At 48.7% G+C, this 23,997-nt stretch overlaps 1 protein-coding gene across 1 annotated transcript in view; it reads right to left on the bottom strand.

The window, feature by feature from the left end:
• Positions 1 to 559: 559 nt before the first annotated feature.
• Positions 560 to 23,997, bottom strand: part of SIDT1 (SID1 transmembrane family member 1) — a gene marked incomplete at both ends in the record, with an annotated part of 38,596 nt that continues 15,158 nt past the window's right edge. The window contains 22 exons of the mRNA XM_082279062.1: positions 560 to 622; positions 1,026 to 1,139; positions 1,890 to 2,000; positions 2,302 to 2,407; positions 3,203 to 3,249; positions 4,367 to 4,443; positions 5,603 to 5,711; positions 7,358 to 7,494; positions 7,871 to 7,988; positions 9,012 to 9,135; positions 9,685 to 9,758; positions 10,388 to 10,454; positions 10,966 to 11,039; positions 11,671 to 11,819; positions 13,021 to 13,092; positions 16,989 to 17,032; positions 18,126 to 18,219; positions 18,590 to 18,661; positions 19,878 to 19,971; positions 20,098 to 20,181; positions 20,934 to 21,035; positions 23,814 to 23,859. Of these exons, the coding sequence (XP_082135188.1) occupies positions 560 to 622; positions 1,026 to 1,139; positions 1,890 to 2,000; positions 2,302 to 2,407; positions 3,203 to 3,249; positions 4,367 to 4,443; positions 5,603 to 5,711; positions 7,358 to 7,494; positions 7,871 to 7,988; positions 9,012 to 9,135; positions 9,685 to 9,758; positions 10,388 to 10,454; positions 10,966 to 11,039; positions 11,671 to 11,819; positions 13,021 to 13,092; positions 16,989 to 17,032; positions 18,126 to 18,219; positions 18,590 to 18,661; positions 19,878 to 19,971; positions 20,098 to 20,181; positions 20,934 to 21,035; positions 23,814 to 23,859 (1,978 nt within the window). The remainder of the gene's footprint in view (positions 623 to 1,025; positions 1,140 to 1,889; positions 2,001 to 2,301; positions 2,408 to 3,202; positions 3,250 to 4,366; positions 4,444 to 5,602; positions 5,712 to 7,357; positions 7,495 to 7,870; positions 7,989 to 9,011; positions 9,136 to 9,684; positions 9,759 to 10,387; positions 10,455 to 10,965; positions 11,040 to 11,670; positions 11,820 to 13,020; positions 13,093 to 16,988; positions 17,033 to 18,125; positions 18,220 to 18,589; positions 18,662 to 19,877; positions 19,972 to 20,097; positions 20,182 to 20,933; positions 21,036 to 23,813; positions 23,860 to 23,997) is intronic.

Below are 23,997 nucleotides of genomic sequence, written 5' to 3'. Positions count from 1 at the left end.
AAAAAGAAGAAAACAGAAAGCACAGTCCTCCCACTGCCACCTCAGTTTGGAGTCCTTTGCTCCCTCAGCTGCTACAGGACAGGAACCAAATGCTCTCCCCATGCTGCTGAAGAGACTGAGGGCAGCAGCCTGCAGGCATCAGCTCCCAATGCAGGAGGAGCTGCATGGCACTTCTCAAGCCTGCTCACCAGAGAGGATGCAGAGCACATCAGCAAGAAGGAAGGGAAGCAAAGGTCTCTAACATGCCTCCCCTCCTGTTTCCTCCCCCATCACTGGCTCCAGCACCCTCTGCACCCACAAGCCAGAGGGCTGTGTACTAGCCTTGGCCTCTGGATCAAGCCTACCCCAGAGGATGTGGCAGGAAAGGAGCAAACGTCATCTTCCCTCCTGGTCCCACCTCAGTTGCCACAGCACCCCTTCATGCCTGCTGTGGGATCCAGCTCCCCTGCTCCCACTGGGCTGTTGGCCACAGAAGCAGGCTCATTCCCCACAGACACCCGTGGCCCAGTGCCTTTGGCTGAGCAGTTTGGGACACCTCTGCGCCCGTGTCCCTGGGGACTCAGAACACTGGGATCTTGTCCCTGCGCACCGTATCCAGGTCATCGTCCAGGGTCAGCAGGACCTGAGGAGGAAAGTGCATGTCAGATTCAGGTCTTGCTGGCCAGGGAGATCTTCCTTTCAGATCTTAAGCCTTGCTTTTATGGGAGGTATTCACGAATCCATGAGTCATTGGTCACAACAGCAGCCCCTCAGCTTCCCCACAACAGCTGTGTGACCCACAGCCCCAGAGGGAATTTGAGGCCAGGAGGCACTGGGAGAGAAATAAAGGAGGAAGTCTGATCCCTGATCCCACTGACAAGGAGCATCCCACTGTGAAGGAAATCTGGAGGTAGAGCCAAGCAGAGGAATTGGGGCACTTCTGTGGAGTTCTGGAGCAGTCACAGCTCCACGTGGATAGAGGGGAGCAAGGTGAAAGAGGAGAGGGTGAGGCCATCCAGCAGAGTAGGAGGCTCAGCAGGACTCACCAGAAAGGAGAAGAACAAGGCAGCTGCAGAGAGGAAGTGCCAGACATCATGATCATCGAAGAATCCCAGCAGGATGCATGGCCGGTTCTTTTCCCGGGACTCTGCTGGAGTCTCCTAGGAGGGCAGGCAGGGGGTCAGGACCTGATATCCACCCATACTGGGCCCTTGCTGGCCACACTGTACCCTACAGGGATCACTCTGTCTTAACCCTTCAAGCAGGGTTCAGGAAAGGGTGCTGTGCTGGCGAGACATGTGGCAAGGGCAGGACAGGAACACAATGTTATACTTGGACCTCAAAATGGATCTGGGACCACAATCCACATATCCAAGGGGAAGCCTCTGGTCTCCACATCTGAGGTTCTGCATAGCACAATCTGTACAGCCTCCATCAGACCACCCTGAAGCAAGCCCCTCATTTCCATGGAGATGGATGTGACATCCTATTAGAAGGCACCCAGTCAGGATTTCATGGCCTCCCAGGTCACCAAGAGCCCTAACAAGCCCAGGCAGGCTGACCTGGTTGACCCCAGGTGGCCATCTGCTCCAGGGATATCTCCCACCCAGCACTGGTCAGGATTTTCCCAGTTTTCTTTTCAGATCCCCAGCTCCTCCTCTGTCCCCTAGGAAGGACCAATCACCTCCAGATCACCTGGGTCATAAACAGCCTCTACACAGCTACAGTCATTTTTGGCTCAGCACAGCTTCCCATGCTCCTGTCACAAGTCTGCTAAATGAGTTCAGCCATTTCAACTCCTCATGAGCAGCCCAAGACTTCTCCAGAGTCTTTTTTTGTGCAAAACAAACACCAGGAAGGAAAGAGAATGAGACAAGGATGGACAGAAGAACAAAAAAATGGAAATTTACCTCCCAGCTGCTGAGGGTCTGGAAGAAGAAGTAGAGGGCAGCTGCCCACACCACTGCCGTGGCCACAATGCAGAACATGGGGATGGGCAGGAGTTTCTCAGAGCTGCGGAGCTGCAGACAGGGACACAGCCTGAGTTCTTCCCAGGGACAGAGCCATGCACAAGGCTCACACACCAGCCTGCACCATCTGCATCAGCGAAAGGCTGCCCTCCCCCAAAGACACAGCCCAGCCACCCTTGAAATGCCTACACACCATCCCTCCCCAACACCTTGCCCCACCCAGAGCCCCACAAAGGTTGCTCCACATCTCTCTGCAGCACCACAGGAACCCAAACTGCAGCCAGAAAAAAGGCCCATCGCTTCCCCTTTGGAGACAGGGGCGTCAGGGACAGCTACAGCTGCCTCCCATTACCTTCATGATGATGTAGAAGGCCAGATACAGCAGCAGGTTACAGATGAAGATTCCCAGTATGTAGGAGGCAAAGTCCCTGGGTCGATACACCAGCCCAAAGATAGCACTGAGACAGAGGATAAAAGGGACATCAGCCAGCCTCTTTCACTGGGGACAGGGTACATCCCCAATCTGACAGCCACACACTGTTCCAACCCCCACCCAGGACTGCAGGACACAGCACCAGTGCCACAGCACCACAACTCCCTGGAGGAAATGCGCTGTTTGCCTCTGCTCCCAGCCAAGGAAATTTAGCCATGGTCAGCTGCTGAAGCAACTGGAGACCCCAGAGGACAGGCAAGGGCCCTGGATTGCTTCCAGCCCATGGCCAAACACATCTCACTCAGTAGGATCTGGTCCTAGACCTGTACATTTGGCTGAAGACACATCCCTGAGAAGCAGCTTTAGCCAAAAGCAAGAGCCTGGGGCAATGATTTTAGGTCTCACCCAAGAGCTGATCCCTCCCATGCAGTTACTGCTGAGCCAGGCTCTGTGACTCAGTGTCCGTCAGGTCTCCTGCACCTTGGCTGTGCCAGAGAGATCTCCCAGCTCTGTGGGAAGCACAACACAGCAGCACAGTACCAGGCCAGCCCTGCACAAACTCCCTCAGACATGAGCCATGAGACAGCCTGAGCTGAAAACCTCAGGGATGCTCCACGTAGCTCCATGTACTGCATCCCATGAATCTGCCTACCACCCTCAGATCAGCCTGCCTGCCAACACACGTCAGAAGGGCCCCAGCACAGGATTATTGCACAGACACTGCTGCATCTCCCCATCACTCCAGGCCACCTGTGTGCCAGTACCAAACCCTGCTGCTCACATGCACAAATACACAAGGCACCAACATGCCAGTACTTACAAGGACCAGTTGACCACGTTCCCAACAATGAGCAGCACCATCCTGTCCTGGAGAAAAGACACTGATGATCAGATGAAATGAAAAGAGTATGCAAAAAGAGGCCTTTGCCTCAGAAACTCAGGACAGCATTATGTGAGGATTTGGAGTCTGGTTCCTGCAAACACACACGTACCTGGCTCTGCAGGAGCTTTTTCTGGGTGGAAACTGCTCTGACCCTCAAAAATTTTAAGAAAGTGTTGCAAGGAGACTAAACATCGAAAAAAGGACAAGCTCAGCACTTAAGGGGCCTCAGGAGGTTCTGTGAATCCTTTGACTGCTTCTACTGTTTTTCTAGTTAGATTCCTTCCCTCCCACTGTTCTACAATAGAATTACTGCAGAGAACAAGGATGTGCTTGAAAGAGGCAGCAGGGGAAGCTTTGGACAGCATCCTGCACATATTCAGAGAGCCCCTTTTTCCTCCCATCTCACCATTAGCTAGGGAAGCACTGTAACTACAGCAGGCAGAAGGATTATATTTACAAGGCATGTGCGTTTATGCTTACAAGCTGCTTTCATGATGTAGCTATTTCAGGCTGGCCAGGCTTACTTCATGCCTGAATGGACCAAGTTTGCTTATTCAGAGATGGGAGAATAAATAAAAAATTAAGAAAAAGGATGCTCATGGGTGAAAAACTCCATTTGGCCTCAAGCCCTAATTAGCACTCTATGCTAAGGAGAAAGCAATCAGGGGGACACAAGGTAACAGCCACCTTTTCTTACCTTTTTGCTGTCTGCCCTGAGGTGCTGCAGAAATGGCAATTGCTTTTGCTTAAGCCACAAAACCAAAATAGCTGCAGCCTTCCCCAGAGAGGCTGCACTGCACAGAGCCTCGTACCTGTTCCTCTGAATGGATGCTCCCAGAGAGCAAGTGCAAAGGCAAATCCTGTAATGCTTGTATCACCTTTGCTCTGATGTTTTATTCACCAAGGCTGAGGTCAGGGGAGGCTTGAAAGTTGGGGGTAAACCACTCCAGCAGAGACCTACACTTACCCAACCATTTTGGGGGAGAGAGAACAAGGGAAGCAAGGACCATCCCTTCTTCAAGTAGCCCCACCTCTTTCATCCACACATTGCCTAAAGAGTGAGGAATTGCTGAGAGGTGCTGGAGATGAGAAGTCACCTACCATGTACATTGGTCGGCTGCACTGCTGGATACAGTCCGTGTACAGCACCATCACTGCTCGCCGAAATATGCCCAAGTCTGTCAAAGGAAAGGATAAAAGCCAGAACAGCCAGCACAGTGAGCTCTAAAACACCTGTGAGGAAGAAGCTGACACCTACCAGCTGACAACATAGAACCCAATGTGTCAGCAGATTCATGTCTTGCCCTTTGGGAGCAGTCTGTGCTGAGCAGAAGGGCATCCACCACAGGATGTGGATGGCATTTGGCCAGAACAACAGGTTACAACAAAAATAAATTTTAAAAATCTCTCTATTCAGAAGTCATGCAGGCCCTGCCTGTATGTGTAGAGGCTGGCTTTGCAACCCCATCTCTGGAAGAAAGGTGTATGTCTGTGTAGGAAGGGGGAAAAGCACCTTCCATGGAACAAGCTGCTGGAGCAGGGAAACAGCAGAAACAGGTCCCACAGGCTTTAGAGGGTCCTAGAAGGGCAGAGCACACTCAAGACACTCCTAATCTCAAAATCATTGCAGAAGCTTCACTGCAGAGCCATCAGTGGCAGTGGGGATGGACAGGCATGCATGAACACAGATGTTCCCCTTTAGCCACAAGGCAGAGCTTGAAAAGGCTCCTGCACCAAGATCTGAGCTCTCCTGGGCTGCATCACTCCCTTCCTGCCAAGGCACAGGACTGGCAGTGCTGCTGGCAAACCGGTTTCACTTCCCAAGAGCTGACCCCAGGTGGCACACGATCCTGCCTCCCCATGCACATCCATGCAATCCCTGGCTGCTACACCTCAGCACAATGAATTCAACAGGGAAAAAGGAAAGCTGTGGACAGTTACCTGAGTCAGGGCCGTCTGAGGCAGACAGGAGCAGAAGAGGAAGGAGAAACAGGTTTATAAGCAGAGCACAAGAGTCAGGCTCCCCAGCAGGCCCTCTCCCCCCTCACCCCCTGACAGGGCGTAGGTCACCCTCTGAGCACAGCACTAGGGAGAGCTGCAGCTGAAGGGCAGCTCCCTCAGAGCCCAGCAGTCCTGCCACCACAGAGCACACAGCTCCTGCTGATTCCCACTGCTCTGGGAAGCAGTAGCACAAGGACTTCAGAGGCCAGGAAAGCACCAGAGGGATGAGAGGACAAGGTAGCCCAGAAGAGGGGCCACAGGACTGTGCTGCACAGGCAGGTGAGGACAGGAGGCACCCGCACACCTGGGAGGAGATGGGTCAGTCACTGCACTCACCGATCTTGAAGCGGCCCATGTAGTAGATCTGGGTGCTGAGAGCCAGCGAGGCCAAAACGTGGATCATTGAGAAAATAACCCAGAACCACATGTCATTTTTCCCAAACACCTGAAAGCAAAGACATTTTAAAAGCAAACTGAGCCCTCTTTCAGCAGGACAATCCTTTCCTGTCCTACATCATCATGGGACATTAAACAACTTTAGTGAACATGAAGAGAAGCCCCTAAACTTCCAATCAGAAAACAGATCTATAAATTCAAAACAAAGTCCAGAGAAGCAAGAGGAGCTCAGCATCCTGGAGAGGAGACCACTCTTTCAGAATGCCCCTTTAGACAATACAGGAAGGACAGCAGCTGGCCCAGGGAGAAGCAGTGCAGGGACCCCCAGGCCAGGCAAGCTCTCTCTGCTGGGCTGGGCAGCAGCTCTCTGGTCAGGATGCAGATTTTTACAAAGGTGGTCAGGGAACCAACCATTACTTTAACAATTGTACCAAAGTAGACCAAAAAGGACAGAAGTGCTCTGCAGGCAATTGCTCCTACTGTGCAGTTTCATTTTATTTAAGGACTGGAAGTAACCTGCAAGCACAGGTTAATGCTATACTAAACCCCTAATCTTTCATTCATACAATAAGGAGTCCAGAAACTCTTGATCTGCCATCAGGCTGTGACCACTCCCCTTCCCTGGGGCAAAGAACTCACCTGAACTTTTCACTTTGTGTGGGCAGAGAAAAAAAACCACACACCAAAAAACAAGCAGAAAAGCCACCTCTCCATGAATGGAACAAGGGAGACATGCTGCTTTCAAGATCCACTGAACAGCTTCGAAGCATCCCACAAAAGAAGACAGAGCAATCCATAACAAAGTCTCAGTGTTTTGAACCTGGGTTGTCAAGATTTACTACACCTATCAAGAGATTCTTGGGAAGTCCCAAGGTCACCAGCTCCTCCTGCATGCCTTATCCCACAGACAGTCTTGTAAACAAAGAGCTCTGCATTATGTGGTAGTGAGGAGCTGACAGCCCACTGGGATCTAGCTGCTAGTTCAGAGCAAGAATTCCATGGATTTTGCCTGGTTACTGATGAAGGAAAATGAGTCCTTCAAAAGACAGGAAGCAGAGACCTCCAAGGTAAAGCATGGGTTGGGGATTCTGGTGAGCCCAGCTCAGTACTTGCAATGCTATGAGCAAACGGGAAAAGTCCTGTAGCTTCTGCTCCAGTGCCCTTCCATAGGCAGGTACTCCAGGAATTTGCCTGAGAGCCCCCCAGACATTATCCCAGCCTGCCCCTCTCCAAAGATTGAGAGGCCAACTGCAGGAGCTGTGCTAAACAACATAGAGTTTTCCAAAGGGAAAAAACAGGCACAAGCCGTCAGGTATAAGATACTTGGTCTTGGAAGCTCAGGCAGCCTCACCCCACTTTCCTCCAATGTGAATCACACCACAGGAAGACCATCTGTGTGCTTGGACACATACATCTGGATGCATTAATTTCTCCTCTTGAGAAGGATGGCAGGTGGTGGTCAAAGCCCAAAAAAAAAAGCCCACCTAAAAGAAACTGCTCTGCTCTTCTCCTACCTGAAAGCTCAGGGGAAGGGAGGAGGAAAGCCCAGCAGAACTGAGAATTCAAATGCTAACAGCTGCTTAACACACTCTTATCCTACTCTGCTGTTTTTCCCAGTCATTTTCACACCTAAGCCACATTCCCAGCCATGCCATCTCCTCCCCAGAGAAGCAGGTGGCTAAGAAGGAGCCATACCACTCCAAGGACAGCCAGGGAGATCACCACAGCAAAGGAGGCATAGGCAGAGTAGGCGCTGGCATTGATGTCTGGGTGCCGGGTCTGGTAGAGCTTGAGCATGCACAGTCCTGCGATCATGTACATGAAGGAGGTGTCTGTGGAGGGACACAAGAGAAACAGTGCAAACAGCTACTGCCAGTGGCCTCAGAAAGCTGCTCCAAGGGCACACAAAGCATCAGGGATCTGTGCCTGCCAGCCTTGAGCTTGGCCCTGCTGCTGCACTGCACTCTACAGCACTTTGTGCTTTGCCACCTTGCAGTACATCTTCCATGCTCTGGGGCAACAAAAACTAAAGGGGATCAGAAAATAAGTGCCCACAGGGCATCACAACCTCCCGACTGAGCTTTGAAACAGGCAGGCTCCAGGGACACTTGCAAGGGTAGAGGGATGGGAAACGTCAGCAATTCAGTGGGGGACACAACATGGCAAATCCTAGCTCCAGCTCAAAAGGGGAAAGGAAACTCAGCTTACCAAACTGGAAATTGGAGTAATTAGGGCAGACGTGGTAACAGGCACTGAGCACTCCTTCCATCATCAGAGCAATGCCCATAGCATAAAAGAGACCAAAATGCTTTGGGATCCCATAGTCCTGGAAGAGAGCAGAGCTGTGTAGTTAATTATCCTCACTGTCCTGATCACAGGCAAGCTTCCATTCTCCATCACTTCATCCCTCCTAACTCCTAGACAAGTCCTCCAGTCACCAGTGCAGCACAGTGCCCTGTGTGCAACCACAGGCTCTGGATTTAGACACATGGCATAGCCAGGTGAATCCACAGGCAACAAACCCAGGCTAACCATGCTGAAAGTTCAGGTTTGAAGACCTCAGTGTCTTGGAAGTGACATCAAGAGACTGAAAATCTCTGTCCTGTATCTCATGCCGTGTTACATCCTCCCCAAAACTGAGAGAGGACTGTGGACCAAGAACTGCTCTTGTGGTCAGTAGGGTGTTAGAAGCACCTGAGGAGCAGAGCCCATCAGCCCATGTGAGAAGGCATTTCCATCACAATTTGACCAACACTGGACCTGAAAACCACAAGCAGCAGACTCTTACAACTGCTAATGCCTTTACTTGCTACCAAGCCCATGAAAACAGAGCTGTTTGTCTCCACAAACCCACAGCTCCTCTGCCCAAAGAGCTGCAGATTTTTCCATCCTCTCCCATGAGAGACTACAAAAACTCTGGCTACCAGCAGCTCTGCCTCAGACACTGAGGCAGCCAAATTCCTCTGACTTATCAAAAGCAGCTCTTGTGTTAAGACAAATCAAACTTCACTATAAAGAGAAGCATCTTGAGACACTCCTACTGTCCCAGTTCCTCCACAGTGAGTGCTGCAGGAAAAGCCAGAGCCATGGGAGCCCTTCCTCTATTAATATTGTCTTCAAAAGCCCAGGCTGGGTCACCACAGCACTCTGGACATACTGTAAGCAGTAAAGCACTGGGGTGTGCAGGAACATAAGCATCCCACCCAGACCTTTCTGCACAGGAGGAAGAAAAGATGATTCAACCCTCCAGCAAGGAGGGCAAGTGGAAACCCACTGTGTATCACTCTGGTTTTTGAGTTCACTCCATCTTCCCTGCCTCCACTCAGCCCCAGGCAATCACGCTTCCTACCAGGGTGTAGATATCTTTCATCTCCATGGCCCGGCGGTGGAGGATGTCCCGGCGCAACACAATGAGGAGGAAGAGAAAGCCCAGCATCATGTGGCCCACATTGCTGAGGATGTTGTTGAAGGCACTGCAGGAAAGAAGAATGTGTAAGGCAAAGGCAGCACAGCAGCAGGAAGCTGAACGCTGGGTTGTGATAAGCTGAGTCCGTTTTGCTCCCCCTCCACCACCCTTCACCTCAGCAGCTGCCGAACTGCAATTTTACATTCTAGGTAACAATTTTAGTTTGAATAGTTCACCTGTCCCAGTTAACACTTCTTCTGAGAGCCCAACTCTGGGCTTTCTTTGCACTCCCACATTAATTTAGAGAAATGCTACACTGAAAAGACTGAACTTCTTTGCAGAGCTGCTGCACCTTGGATACAAGTGTCCAATAGAGCACGGGAGCACCTCAATGCTGTGCCAACGATTTCCAAGGGGTGCCCAGGTGCCAGAAGTTCGAGGGTGCATGTGTCTCACTGCAACAGAGCACCACTACTGAGCAAAACAGAAAGATCAGAGTCCTAAACTCCCAGTGATCTTATCAACACTGTTACTGTGAGCCTGGCAAGCATAAAATCCTGACCTGGGCACAGCACAAACACTCAGGAGGCACACAGCGACGAAAGGGGTCACTCACCTCAGCACCCCAAGGGGATGAGCACACAGGAAGTTGTAGTAGCAGATGTCCTGATTGCCCGTCACATTCACTACCTGGACACAGAGCAGGTGGGAGACTCGGTGTTAGCAAATCCTCCCTGCTCTGGGGCGTTTGCCCCATGCAAACACTGCACAAACACAAGGTGTACCAGGACACAGCCTAGCTCAGGGGAGTACTGACATCTGCAAGCAAAGCTTCTAGGGTAGGACAAGATGTTGTCACGGGCCACAAACCTGATAACAGTCTTCAGAGGAAACACTGTGTGCTCTCAACCCCCCCACCAACAGACGTGCTTTGCAGATATCTGCATAACAGCAGGATAGCAAGGGCTGGGAGAAGGGAGGAGAAATCACAGCACACACTACTTGTTTTCGGCTGTTTCTTAGAGATAAAATCAAATTCCTCCTGTCTCTAAAATGAAACAGGACCCAAATGAGACGTCAGTTGAGCAGGAAAACAGCAGCACTCCCAGTTCCCAAGCAAAAACTGCAGAACTGCAAGCCCGGTGAGCTAAGCTCACTCTAACATCAACACAGCGTGGAGAGCACAGCTAAGGTAAACTGCTCCTCACACAGAGCAGAACTCCTGGGTGATGCCAGTTTCACTGTGACTGTCATCCTTGCACAACACAAGCACAGAGCCAGTTTAAAGCAAGAGGGAACAGCTGTGGAGCCAAACACACCGTCTGGTAAGTGATGACGAGCTGGATGACTGGCAGGGCATAGAACACTGCAATGGTGATGATGTTCCTGCAGAGGGGAGACAGCAGCAGCAGTTAAACACACACCAAAAGTGGAGGTGCACACCCAGGAGAGAGCCCCACAGTGCTTGTGGAGGAACATGCACACCCCACTGATCTGGGGCTATGGTCTCATTATGACCTCCTGAAGCAGAGGAGCACGTGTGCTCATGCACACAGGAGGAAAACGCTAAGGGCACAGGGAAAGCCAGGATGCTGGCCACAAGTTCATGGGTTTAAGTGCCAGTTTCTCCTTCTTCCCACTATGTTCCAGTACACTGGTTGTTACCACGCTTAAAAGCAATGATGCAAAGTATAATCCACTGCCAGGATCATGTGTGCACTGGTCCACAGGTGTCCTTACTTGAGGTATGTGGGGTCTGCAGTTACTGGCTGGAACAGGGTCAGAATGGGTAACAGGATAGTTCAAAAGTGGTTCAGAAGAAGGGCATGTGGACAGACTCCACAACCAGAGACTGTGGGTCCAGAGTTTGGGCCTTACCAGTTTGCCTTCTCCTTACCAGAAATAGATTTTGTATTTTTTGCTGACAATCCTTCGGTCTTTCCTGGACAAGTCTGATAGATAGAGGAACACCTAAAACATCAGTGGGTGGGGAAGGCAGGGGAGAAAACACAAGAAAACCAATGAAGATTACAGATGGCAGTAGAAGATCTTGACATGTTTGCAGCTTGGTGGTATTTGGACTGGTTTTACACAGTGAACTCACTGTGTCCCTTGGTTCTACTTGAGTGAGTTCTGCAAAATCCTCTGACCTCCAGGAATGGCTCCAACCACACAGAGAAGTGTGGGATGACAAAAGGAGGCAGTTTGAGAGCTGCTGGCTTAAAGCCCCTCCGCACATCCAGTGTAGTCACATTACTGGTACTCAATAGCCACCTACTGTTGCAGATTATTTTCTCCCTATCTTCCTTGAACCTTCTTGAACTTTCTGGGATGCTCTATGGGCATTTTCCTCCTTTCTCAGTAGTCCCCAATACATTTTGATTTTCCATATTAAAGCACTCATTTCAGCAGCACTCTCAGCACAGTGGGAAAACTTCCATTGAGTGAAAAAAGACTAAGAAGCACATTTGGCTTTATTAGATGAAATCTACCCTGAAAGGGAACAGGATTTTTGAGATTTCACTGAAGTGACCAGTGCTGGTCGTGGCCAAGATGTGCCCACGGCCCAGCATGAGGGCCACAGCTGCAACACCAGCCATACCTTCGTGCGGATGATGTTCTTATCGCTCTCAATTTCTGGCATGGTGTCAAAGTCGCTCTCCTCCTCCACGGAGCTGTCTGTGTCAGAACCAGCAGGGGGCCGGTGCTCGGGGGACGACAGCTGACGTCCACCGCTGGAGCTGGACTCATCTGGGCCAGAGTGGGGAGAAAGAGACAGGCAGGGTAAAGGCTAAATCCCTCTGTGCACAGCAAGAATAAAGCTGTCCCAGATGCTTTGGCAAGCTGATACGGCCAGTTCAGAGAAAAAGTTTTTCCATGATCCCAAACCTTCCTAAAAGTATCAGGTTATCAGCTAAGAGCAATTTGAAGGACCATTATCTCCCCCTCTCTGCAGCATTTTAGTTCTTACTCTGCTTCCATTCTACTACTTTTCATCTCTTAACATTTTCTACTCTCTACTAGCCTGGGCTCTGAAATCTGGAATTTTGAGACAACACAAAATGCTCTAGAGAAAGAAGCAGACTGTTAGGGGTCAAAACCACACCCACCTAGTTAACCTTTAGATTTTTTGTAAGCTTTATATATATCTAAGCTTTTCTAAAAATATTGTAGAACAAAAGACAAAGAAGAAAGTCGATTTTTCAAAGCAGGCAGAGTACCAGATTTGCTCCCACTGCATGCCCAGTAAGGTCAGCAGGACCTGCCTGCACTTCTCACAGGCTGGGCAACTCCCAGCTCATTGCCCATATGGGCAGAAGACAAGTTTCCTCCTCATTTCCCAAATGCTTTGAAAAGATTTCTTTGGAAAAAGGGGAAGGAAGGGTAAAGTGGTCATTAAGCCCTCAGGAAGTTCTTTTCTCCTCTGCTGCCAGGGCATAATTCACCTGTTGACAGGATGACATTATTTCTTCCCTAGTGAAACCCCCAGAGGCAAGAAACTCCGATTCTGTCTTGCTTTATGGCACACAACCCCCCAGCCTCTCAGGGATAGGCATGCTTTGGTATAATGGCAGGCTGTGAGCTACTAACAGGCTCCTACTTGCTTGCTTGCAAGGAACCTTTTTCAGTCACTGGTAAATGTCCTGTCTGAAGCAGCATTGTCACCCACAGTTGTCAGGGGACTGTAGCTTTGTCTAAGACAAAGATTTCCAGTGACAGTCTCTCAGAGCACCTTTTTCAGATTTGCCAGTTTTATTATACAGATGCTTTTCCCTGAAGTACAACCTGAACCTCATAAACTGCAATTTGGTTAGTTTTTTGTTTTAAATAGTTGCAAGATGCTCCTAAAGCTTGCAGCTTTATTCTCCTCTGGTGTTAAATCACCCTAAAAGTGCCTTCCCCTACCCCAGGCAGAAGCCTCCCTGTGCCCCAGTTCTGGAATATACTGTACCAATAGCACCATAGCTGCTTCCCTCAGGAGTGCTGGCTGAGATGGGGTGTGAAGAAGTCATCATCCCAGATCCTGCAATGGAAACAGACCCAAGAGGGACAGTTAGTTTCATGTCAGTGCTTCAAAACATCTCTGAGGTGAATACAAACAGCTTGAAGAGCTGGAGAGGCTTGGGAAAAGCAACATTTCTCCTAAACAGATGGCAGTCTCCCTCTAGAGCATACCGTGCAAAAGGGAAACCCTTGTTTTACAGTGTGAAGCAAACCCATTCCCTTCAGCCTCCCCACACAGGTTGCCAGTGAGACAGGCAGTGTGAGCCCCCCTCCAGCACTCTGTAGGGATCACACTGTGGGGCTGCAAGACTTGGTAAATGTTAGAGCAAGTCTCATTATGTTCTTAACAGCCTTATGAATTTCTAATTCTTCTCCTTCCCCATCTCATGCAACTCTTCAAATCTCTTCAAATATTACTACCTACAGCTGTCCCTGCAAGAGTCATAGACACTGGAAAGACAGCTGCTACATAATTTTAACCAACCAAGCAGAAAGAAAAAAATGCTCTGTGCAAAAAGTGGTAATGATCTTGTGTTGATGACAAGAAGGGCAAGTCTTTGAGGGCTAGGAACATCCTGCCTTCTGCCCACACATATGAAGCAAAAAGGAGTGCTCTCCTGCCTCCACATTCCCTCTTTTTGCCTCCCATGGCGGAGCTCAGCAGCTGAACTCGCACCAGACAACACGGCAGGGAACAGCCAGCTGAATCCCCTCACTGAGAGATCAGACACCCATAGCCACAAAAGGGAGGGAAGCAAGGCCAGCACGAGCAGGACCACGTTTTCCAGTGCTGGCACACAGTGAGACAGATTCAGTTGCTTTAAAGTTCCACCCTTCCAACAACATCATGTGGTCAGTCAGCAGCAAAGCAAGGCAGAACGTGGCATAGTATTTAAAGCCTTACTGCAGCCTGCCAATGGCCAGGCTTCCCAAGCTGCATCTCTGGCTTCCCAGTGCATGACTGGCCTCAAAGTGACTGGCACAGGCAGAGTCCTCTTTCCAGCTGGAAATTCTGGGCAGTTCTGTAACACCTGGCATAGGTTTTTTATGCCATTTTCATTAGCCACTTATGTAAAGAGATCTAAAACTTCTCCCTGGCTGAGCCCAAGTCAGGGAAACACCAACACAGCAATGCTATTTGATGTTTCAAGTCCCAATTACTGCTTTTCTTTGGCATGTCTGCTGTGCTTGTTGGCCTGGGGGCTAAGACTTGGTCTCAATTTCGGCTCCTTTATACTCCTGCCCCATGCCTTTAACAGAGAAAGCAACAGCTCAGAGGAGAACCAGAAGCATGGGCTGAGCAGCAGAGGGAGGGCTCTGGCACCCTGCAGCTCACCAGGTGACAGCCCTTGAGCCCTGAGCTGAGACTGGCAGGATGTTGTTGTAGGTTGCTGCAGGAGCAACATGCAGCTTCTGCTCATCACCTCTAATCTAACCTCCCTCTCTCAAAGAAGCTCTTCCTGTTGCTTTAAAAGTCATTTGGAAATCCAGATCACTGCAAAGAGGGCAAAAGCATCTCCCTATGCTCACGGCACCAAGGCACATGCACAATTCCTAGTCCTGCCAGCCCTGTCCCACAGGGATACTCTTAAATTTGGACCGGGCTTTATTCTCTCAAGTGACCTGTCAACCTTCTCTCCCCAGTAACCAAAGGAAGATTTAAATCTGGACAAAGCAGGCAAGCCAAGGAGAAAAGGCACTCTGTCATGTCTCTAACAGCCACTTTGGACCCAGCTCACCCACTAATTTCAGTCCCACTTCCCACTGTGAGAGTGAGTCAGCAAAGTAAATGTACCACACCAGGCGTGGTTCCTCCAGCTCTTGCCTCCACCAGATAGTGAGGATGTGGAAGGGAAGGTGTGCCATGGGATTGAAAAAAAAAAATGGACCACAGAAGCCAGACATAGGATGGGTAACAGGAGCAAAGGGGTACATGGAGTAGCAGGATATTCAAAGACAAATGGATAAGACAGATTGCTGAGCACTTCCATCCAGTTCCTTGGTGGGGAAAAAGAGTGGGGAGTAATGAACAAGCCAAGATCCAGGGATACTTGGGAGGGAAGGAAATTCCAACAGGTGGGAAGTGGAGAAAAAAAACAAAACCGAGAAAGCCAGGGTGTCCACTGATCTGGAAGACAGGGAAGATGCTAATTACCATTTTATAAGCATCAGTCAGACACACCCTGAAGAGACAACAGATGAAGAAACAGTGTGTGGGTAGGACATGATTCCTCCCAAGAAGAAAGGACGTGGCTGCAACATGCAGTGCCAGGTACGTGAAAGTGGCAATGGATTACAAGGGAGAGGACAGGTCAGAGAGGACAGGTCACAGAAGCAGCAGGTGCCTCTGCGAGGGAAGCTGTAAACTATGAAGGAACTGTGCTCCTCTCTCCCTTCACAGGGAGGCTGTTCGGCAATCCTCCCTGCTCAGCAACCCAGTTCTCTACTCTCCAGGTCCATACTAAGTACAGCATCTGTGCCCTGCAGCTTCTTTGGGAACTTTCCAAGCACCAGAATTTAACTTCCACCTCTCACCAGGGCAGCTCAGAAGGCAGCTTCTAAGCTGGATTCAGCACATTAAACCTCAGCTGCAGCATCAGCAGCACTCCCTGGGACTTCTCATCTCACCTGGCTGAGACTGTGCCTCCTTGTCTTAGACAGTGATTCCTTGTCAGCACCCTGGAGCTCTTCCAAAGCCTTGGACAGGTCCCTTCAGCTTACCCAAACTCCCCAACACACAGGCCTTTCCCATTTCTTCAGTGCCTTAAGACCTGCTCTTGTTTTACAGCAGGATCCATCCCAAATGATATAAAATTAGAATATATTTACCAACATTTTTACAGTTCCCTGTTCATGTTGTGAAAAAAACCTTTCACACAGATTCCACATACAGGGATACATGTGGATCTTACTGGTTGACAAAGCAAGTCTAAGAATTCAAATGCCCCCAGGTACTCAGCAGAAATATTAAGCCCATTAATGCCAGTCAGAGTGAAGTTCCACTGCTGATCCTCTAAACACAGCTCAGTTATGCTACCATGCTTATCTGATGGTATGTAGCAGACTGGAGAGACTGAAAAAGCTCGGCATCAAAAAAGGAATAACATCAAGAACCTTTCAATGCTGCCAAAACAATGTCCTCCCTTCCTCCAGGAGAGAGGCACAAATGACCTCAGCACCAACGCTTTGAACTACTTTGCAGGCACTAAATATTTAATCAAAATGAAAAGACTCCCACACTTCACCAGAAAGCAAGAACTCCCAGTGCCCCCCATCCACATGACAAAACCTTCCATCTTTCACTGGCGGCTTCTTAGATGCAGCTCTGTTTTTATAAGGCAGACAGCTGCAGTTCGTGGAAATGTGGGTGCAGCACAAAGTAAACTGAATCCAATGCCAACACAAACATCATAAACACCACTACCTAACTCTACCAGTCATTCATTCACCTGGCTGTCTGCAACTTCCAGTGAAAAACAAATCAACATTTAAATTCAATTAAGATATTAAAAGACGCCATGCTTAAACCAGGCAGAGGAGTTCTTAAAGCATAAGAGCTAGCATACTCAAAAGTGCCTTGTTTAAAAATCAACAGGCATTGATTTTTTTCATGTCTAATCAGGAACATTAGCCTGTAGCCAGGTCTAGGCAAGGTTTGGCCTTCCTCCACCCCTTTAAAAGGCAGCTGCTAGGGGTAGGGGTCAGCTCCAGCTTCAGGGCAGCTGGCTTCAAAGGCCCTCTCTTGTGAGGGCAGAGAGGAAGCTCTAACATCTTTCCTCAGCACCAGAGACTATGTGAGGTACCACGGAAGGTAGCTCCAGGACAGAAGGTACTTGACTGACAGCCTGTCCTATGCCTGGCCTGGGGCCTGTGCTGTTCACTCAAAGCTGTCACACAACAGAGAAGAGACCTTACCATGCTCAGGACTCAATCTCCCAGCTGAAGCCTTCCTCTGAACCCTGAAAAGCAATAGACAGCACTCATGAGACAGCCAACAAATCTCATCACCTGCCAGCCATAGCAAGATCATCTAGGACACCAATAGGTAAGTATGGTGAAAGCTCTGAAAAAAACAAATAAAACCAACAAAAAGAAGCACAAAAGAAACACACACAACCACAAAAAAAGAAAAATACTGTTTGGACTAGACACAACTCAGTCATGACTGTTTGCTGTCCACCTCTCTAACTTCCAAAGCAACAGAGGGCTTTTTTACCCCCTCACCTATACACCAGAGGCCCGACAACCATTTCCATTACTTATCCCATCCTACACTGTTCAGTATGTTGGGAGGGAGCCTCACATCACCTTTCCAAACCCAAGTTCCCTGCTCAGGGGACCAAGCTCTTATGAGTCTATTAAAGGGACAGCAGGAGGTAGAGGCACTCACATCACCTCTGTTAACGCAGATGTCCAGAAGGAGATGGTAAAAAACCCCCCAAAAAACAACATATTCCCACAACACAGAAAAGTAACAGCAAATTAAGAGCATGCACTTAAGTAATTTCATTGAATTGTTCCAATGAAATGTTGTTTCATTGATGTGTCTTGAAGTTAAACCATGCCCATGCAGACATTCTTCTCAACGCAAGCCCAGACACCAAAGTCTGGGGCAGGGGAGGCAGGTGAGGAAGGAAACCAGCATTCTTGGGACTCCAAGGAAGTATTCAAGTCACTGCCATTTATTGCAGTACTCAGTCCAGCAACAAAGTACCTCCGTTCCTCAATGCTCTCACACTCCACATCTCACATCAGCCCCTTCACAATTCCCACCTGTTGCCCAGTGTCCTTATAAAAGGAAACACAGGGGTGGGGCACCACAAGATGTAGAGGGCAGACCCTTAGATTTTCATCCTTCCATGGGTCCCATAGCAAAGGAAGAAGTATTTTCTGGCTGATGGTCAGTAGGAGCCCACTGAGTAGTCATGGACTTCTTCAGCTGCTCTGTTTAGATGCTTGCCACCCCACTCACCCCCAGTTTTCTGCAGGGTGTGGTGTCCCTGAGGATGATTAGAAACAGGAAGGCTGTTCTTGTATAACCCCTGGACTCACCTAATGTAGTGCACAAAAGCAACAACCACTGAGCCCAGGTAAAAAGAGAGGAAACTCAGGAAGCTGAAGAACATGGCCTGGATGTAATCAGACCCTGAGGAAAGAGAAGGGATCAGTCAGCTCACAGAGCAGGAACAGCACCTCTCAGGGTCAGCACTCCTGTCCTGCTCTTCCCAATACCACCTGCTAACAATGTCCAGCCCCAAACAGCCCTTCCAAAGCCATCTGCTTTCTTCAAAAGGAATTGACAGAACCTGTTGCAAGATTTCCCCCCATTTCTTCACCCCCAGTGCCAGCTGGTGCACCACACAGCCTTTCCTGGAATGGACCAGGGCTCCAGGTGGTTTTGTCTCCTTTGCTGGTGCTTTCTGCACCAGTCCTTCAGAGGATGCTGGCCCAGTCATACCCCTCTATTCAGCAGTGCCAAGTTCCCCTGTAAAGCTACTCAGCCCAAAGACACTGACTTTTAATGGAGGGCACAATCGTCACTTGAAGGTTCTTTGTCCGCTGCAGGTTCCAGGTACGGTTGACATTTCCTGTGAGATGCACAGTGTACAGCAAATATAAAAACAAGCAACATTAGTGATTTTCAGCACTGATCTTGGTTCTCTGAACTTGCACAAGGAACAGGGTCTGGCTTTTTACTAAAATGTGTGTGTGGTTTTGCTTTAAACTGTTCTCTGATCTGTGAATATACAGCCTTTCTCATATGTTTCCCCTCCCCCTTCCCTATTCACCACCTATTTTTTAGACTAGAAATCCCTGCTTGAGCCTTCCATACATTGCTTAAGTCTGGATGTCTGAATCCCAAAGGCATCTCATCCCCTATTCACTTAATCCCCAAAGGAGAGCTTCTCTCACTACAGGTAGTGGGAGTCCATTTTTGCCTTTGGCCAAATCTCTGTGAGTGAAACACTTCTGTGCAGGATGCCACTCTAGAAACTCGCTCTGTTTCTGCAGGGCTAAGCACACCTGGCCAGTACAGCTCTGCTGACAGCATTGGGATGAGAGAATGACACTCCAAAGGGCACAATTCTCTTTTTTTTTTTTTTTTTTTGGGAAAATTGGAGCAGAAAGGTGGCAGGGGAGTAGTAAAAAGCTGTTGAGGGAGCCAAATATATCTGTTGGTTGCAGTCTTGCTCTTTCTACAGGGAGGAAACCTTGGGGCTTTGAGGATAGGAATGTTCCCACTCCAGTTACAGTCATCACATGACTGGTGGAAACCTTACTTTTATCACTGCCCAGCAAGTGGACAGAGCGTTTCCTGGTTGGAAAAGACATTAGAACAAGTATTTTGTAAAATTCTTCTCCCAAAATTACCAATCTTTCCTGTTCCCCCAAGTTCAGGGCTGTCACAGATCCCAAGACAGCAATGGGAGAAGATGCTCTCTGCAGGAACTGAGCATTCATGGAGCCAGGAGGATACTACAGCAGCAGGGAGCAGGGGTGAGGACCAAACAAAAAGCTGTAAGCAGCATTGCCTGGATGTCTCCAGCATCTCCAAAGACACCAGTGGTGCTGCTGAAAAGGGCATAACCACAGCATGCCAGGCACTGTACTAGCCAGCCACCTCCTACATTCATCAAGACTTTTAACCTGCCCAACATCAAATTTATACTTCACTCTTCCTCACAACTACCTGAGTAAGACAGACCTACATCATCACCCAGTGGCATCCCACAGGTCCCAAAGGACACCCACTGCTCCATCACTCAGATGCAGCCATCAAATCCAACTCCCAGAACAACTTACCATGAACTGAAGAAGGCACAGAGCCCCCACAGGCATAATCCTCCGGCTTGATGACGAACACGACAAAGAACTGCTCACCTGGGAAATCTTTTCTCTGCACAGAAGGATGGAAGAAGACAGAATCCATGAGACACAAAGCCTTTCCCCTCCAATAGGCCAGCGATGAGGGCTTTTTTGCTAGGCAGGCACCAGAAAACAGTGGGACACAAATCAATCTCACCTGCACTGTTATGGCTGCCTGCTTTGTCATAGACTGATAAACTCCATTGAACTCCACATTATGGTCCAGGTCATACACTGGGCACTAAAACAGACACAGCTAAGGGTTAAACCAGGAACAACATCCAAATTATTTTCAAAGAAAACCAGCTAGAAAACACAGCACAGAACAGGAAGAAAGAGCCCCAGATGGGCTATCAAAGGGAACAAAACATCTTGCATCTCTGTCTGCACTGCAGGACCCTGCATTATTCAGGGAGGTGGGAAAGGAGAATAAATATGGGGCTATTTCCCTGCTGCAATATATTCCATGCCAGCCCCCATGGGAGGGAACACCCCAGGAATGGGGATGAAATACACAGAAAGGAAACCAAAATTGAAAAGCAGGGAGGACAACATGTCTAAAAATCACAAGTTCCCCAAGCTGCCATGAGCTAAGGGAGAGTCAAGGGAACAGCACTGTTCCCTCTCTCACCCACCAACATTCCACCCAACACCATCCCATGGAGAGACAGACCCATCTCACAGGGCAGCAGGGAACCTCACAAGGGGGACAAAAATTCCCTGTGTGGAATGTGTTCCCTGTGGATAGGCTAGAAAGGAACAGCTTGTTAACCTATTTACAACAAAGATTTCTGTATGAGCTGCTTGAACTCAGCACCTCCGTCTTGGCCTCCTTCCAACAGACTTTTCATTCCTCTTCCAGGGGCTCCCTTCACTACCAGCACCATCAGGGCAAAGCTCTGCCTTGGGCTTTTCCTTCTGCAAGGCACAGACCCCTCACAACTGGACACAGCTCCAGCAGGCAGCTCCTTGCCCTGCTCTGCTCAGACTTACCACAATATCCTGGACAGAGACAACTGAGCATGGGTAGGCTGCATCAGACACCACGTTAATAATGACTGAATCGACATCCTGAGGAAATTTGTACAGAAAATACTGCAGAGAAAGCAGAGTACAAGAGTTATGATCCAGAAATCACCCTTGGAAGTATCTTCAGCACCTTTCTAAGCTACCTGCACAGCCCTCGATGGGCTTTGGGGTTGTATGCGGATGGCTTTTACAAAAAAACAGATTTCAAGTATCGGGGTCTTACACTACAGAAGAGCAGATTAAATACATGCAGGCAACTGTCCCCCTTGCACAGTATGCTGTTAGACACAAGCATCTTCAACATGCAAAACACAGCATGGCTTCTGCTCCCTTAAGCTGAAGTGACTTCATTTTACACCCCATTCCATTTTATGTTGAATGAGCAATTTCCAGATGTTTCCATACTGCTGGCTCTACTTTTATATATGGAACACATCATGGAGCTTTCTCAAATGGGTTGCCTCAAAGATAGACTGTGAATAATCAAATAGCTGAAACTCTGTCAAGAGTTTCATAAATAAATTATATCAGTTGTAGGATTTAGGGTTTTTTGTTTGTTTGCTTTGATGACAAAGCATTATGGGGGTTTCTCTTTGCACTTCAGCACTGAATATAATTCAGCTGTAGCTCTGAAAAAATCTGTGAGACACTAACATCTGGCAATATTCCTACTTTTCCTGTGGGGGGAAGGAATGGCATCTCTTGTGCTTCCATGGTTTGAGCAGGCCCACAGGACAGTTTTTGGGGTCAGAAAAAGCTGTCTCTACAGATCTGGGCCTTTTCATATCTGGGCAAAAGATGTCCCAGGCAATATCATTATTTATACGTTTTTCCAGTAAAAAGTTTGATGCACTCCCCCAGCCAGCTGCTGGAGAAGTGGGTTCCTGTGCCTGCCCCAGCAAGCAGGCTTGTTGTGAGGGCTCCCATCATCCCACTTGGAGGCCAGACCGCGAGAGCTCAGGCTCCAAGCCACAGCTACTGTGAGGGGCTGATGGGCACCTCATGCGCCCTTGGAGGGACACAAGGCTGAGGACTGCCACCAGCCACCTTCTCCCTTCCAGATGGTCACCAGGCAATCACTGCTGCCACACTGGAAGCTACCACCATCCCCACTCCAAAACCGTCATCTGAGACTTTCCAACTGTAGAGTTCCCTTTATGGCACATAAACCTTCGTGCTGAGCAAGGCCAGCTGCTTCCTATTTCCCTTCCCCCATGCCAATCCCAGGAATTGGGGCCCCCAAGTGGAAGGGCAGGGATAAGCAGGAAATCACCCAAGCCTTTTCCAAGTTGCCCATTTCTACTGAAGCATTTATTCCCATCACCCCTCTCCAAGCAGGGTCCCTTCCCTGCTGAAGGAGCGCTGGCTCCAACCACAAGTCCCTACAAAGTGCAAACTCACCGAGCCGGTTTCCTTAGCAGAGCATGTTTTGTCTGCACCAAGCAAGGACACAGGCACAGTGAGCTCCTTGGTTTCCCAGGGGCACTTTTTCCCCTTGGAAAGTTTTAGGTGCATGAGGACCACCTCTTAGTTCATGAGGACTCTTCTATAATTTCCTTTAAGCCATGCTTGCATCAGGGTACAGAATTAACACAAGGGCATTGAGGCCGGCAGTTCTCTGCTGCACACACTGCAAGTGTTATAAACACATCCAGCCAACACTTCTGACCTAGACAAGCATATCCAATTTCTGCTTCTGCCCTCAGGCACAAGCTGGGTTTCAGACAACATCTCCTTCAATTGTTATGTCCTTCTCCAGCACCCATCTAGATTTGGAATAATCGTTTTTTTCTTACCCCTGTAAACTGCTTAATACTTTGATTTACAAAAACCTCAGCATTATACCAATTAAGAAGCAGTCTTCTACTCTATATATCTGTTTTTAAATTAAAATTCACAAATCTCATATTATTGTCACAAAAAATCAGACCCTAGTCACAAAGTTAATTCCATATCCTAAACACTCTATATTCAAACTACAAAATCCCAAGTACTGAGTATTTATAGGGAGTCCATCATTCCCTCTGCTCCTACAGTACAAAATACTGCATGAAACTGCAAACCAGATTAAGACATTTGACAGCAAAAAGGATTAGCTAGGGATGCCTGGTAATAGGAAACCTAAAATTAAATGGTGTTATTAACAGTGAAAGCAACAAGAAAAACAGAGTCCCAGACAGCCTGGGTAAATTACACACCTTCCCAGCTCTACATGTTCCTGTATCTCTATAGTTACTGCCAACATCATTTTCATTCAAGAGAGGATTTGTATCTGCAGGGCTTTAAGCAAAGCTGTTCAGCTGGAGGTGCTGCTCATATGTGCTTCCTTCTGAACTAACACACATACCAAACATTTCATTTATCACTTTGCAGCCTGACCTGCTGCCCTGAGCAAGGAATAGCAGCCTGAGTTCTGCTGCACCTTTACAGCTTATTTATCTTTGTGTTTATTTTTTTCCAGTAAAGACTGCATCTTGACAAGTCATGCTCAGGCAAGTGAGCCAGAACTGGCAGGAACACAACACTGGTGTGTACCACCTCACGGAAGTGCAGCAGTTCAATGACCTCTGGACTTCTGGACATTTCTGGGATTTCCTGAAGTGCCAGTACCATTCATTTCCTCCGCTCATGGGTTTTGGGAGGACCCAAATGTGTCCCTAGAGTGACTGAAGCACTCTTACCTCTTCGCTGTACCCACAGAAAATTCAACAGTAAGGAAGTTTCCCTGCATCCTAAGATGGAAACTACCTAGTCATAAAAGACTTGCTATCTCTAACAAAAGATCATGTCAGTCCCTTGGATGTGGTAAGACGTACAAGCAATCTACACAGGATTCCTCCTTACCTGGGGCTGGGAAGGGCTGGCAGTGAAGTTAAAGGCTTTGTTGGTCCTAGAAAACAAATACCAGGATGTTGAAGTCTACAACTTTCAGAGCTGGAATACACACAAAGCACCCTCAAATTAAACAAAAGAATTTTTTTTTTTTTCCTGGGAAGGAAAAATAAGGGAAGAGTAGGCAGATGGACCA

The sequence above is a fragment of the Coloeus monedula genome (genome assembly GCF_965178545.1).
Source record: "Coloeus monedula genome assembly, chromosome: 3".
Taxonomy (NCBI): domain Eukaryota; kingdom Metazoa; phylum Chordata; class Aves; order Passeriformes; family Corvidae; genus Coloeus; species Coloeus monedula.
This window is presented reverse-complemented; position numbering and strand designations above follow the sequence as displayed.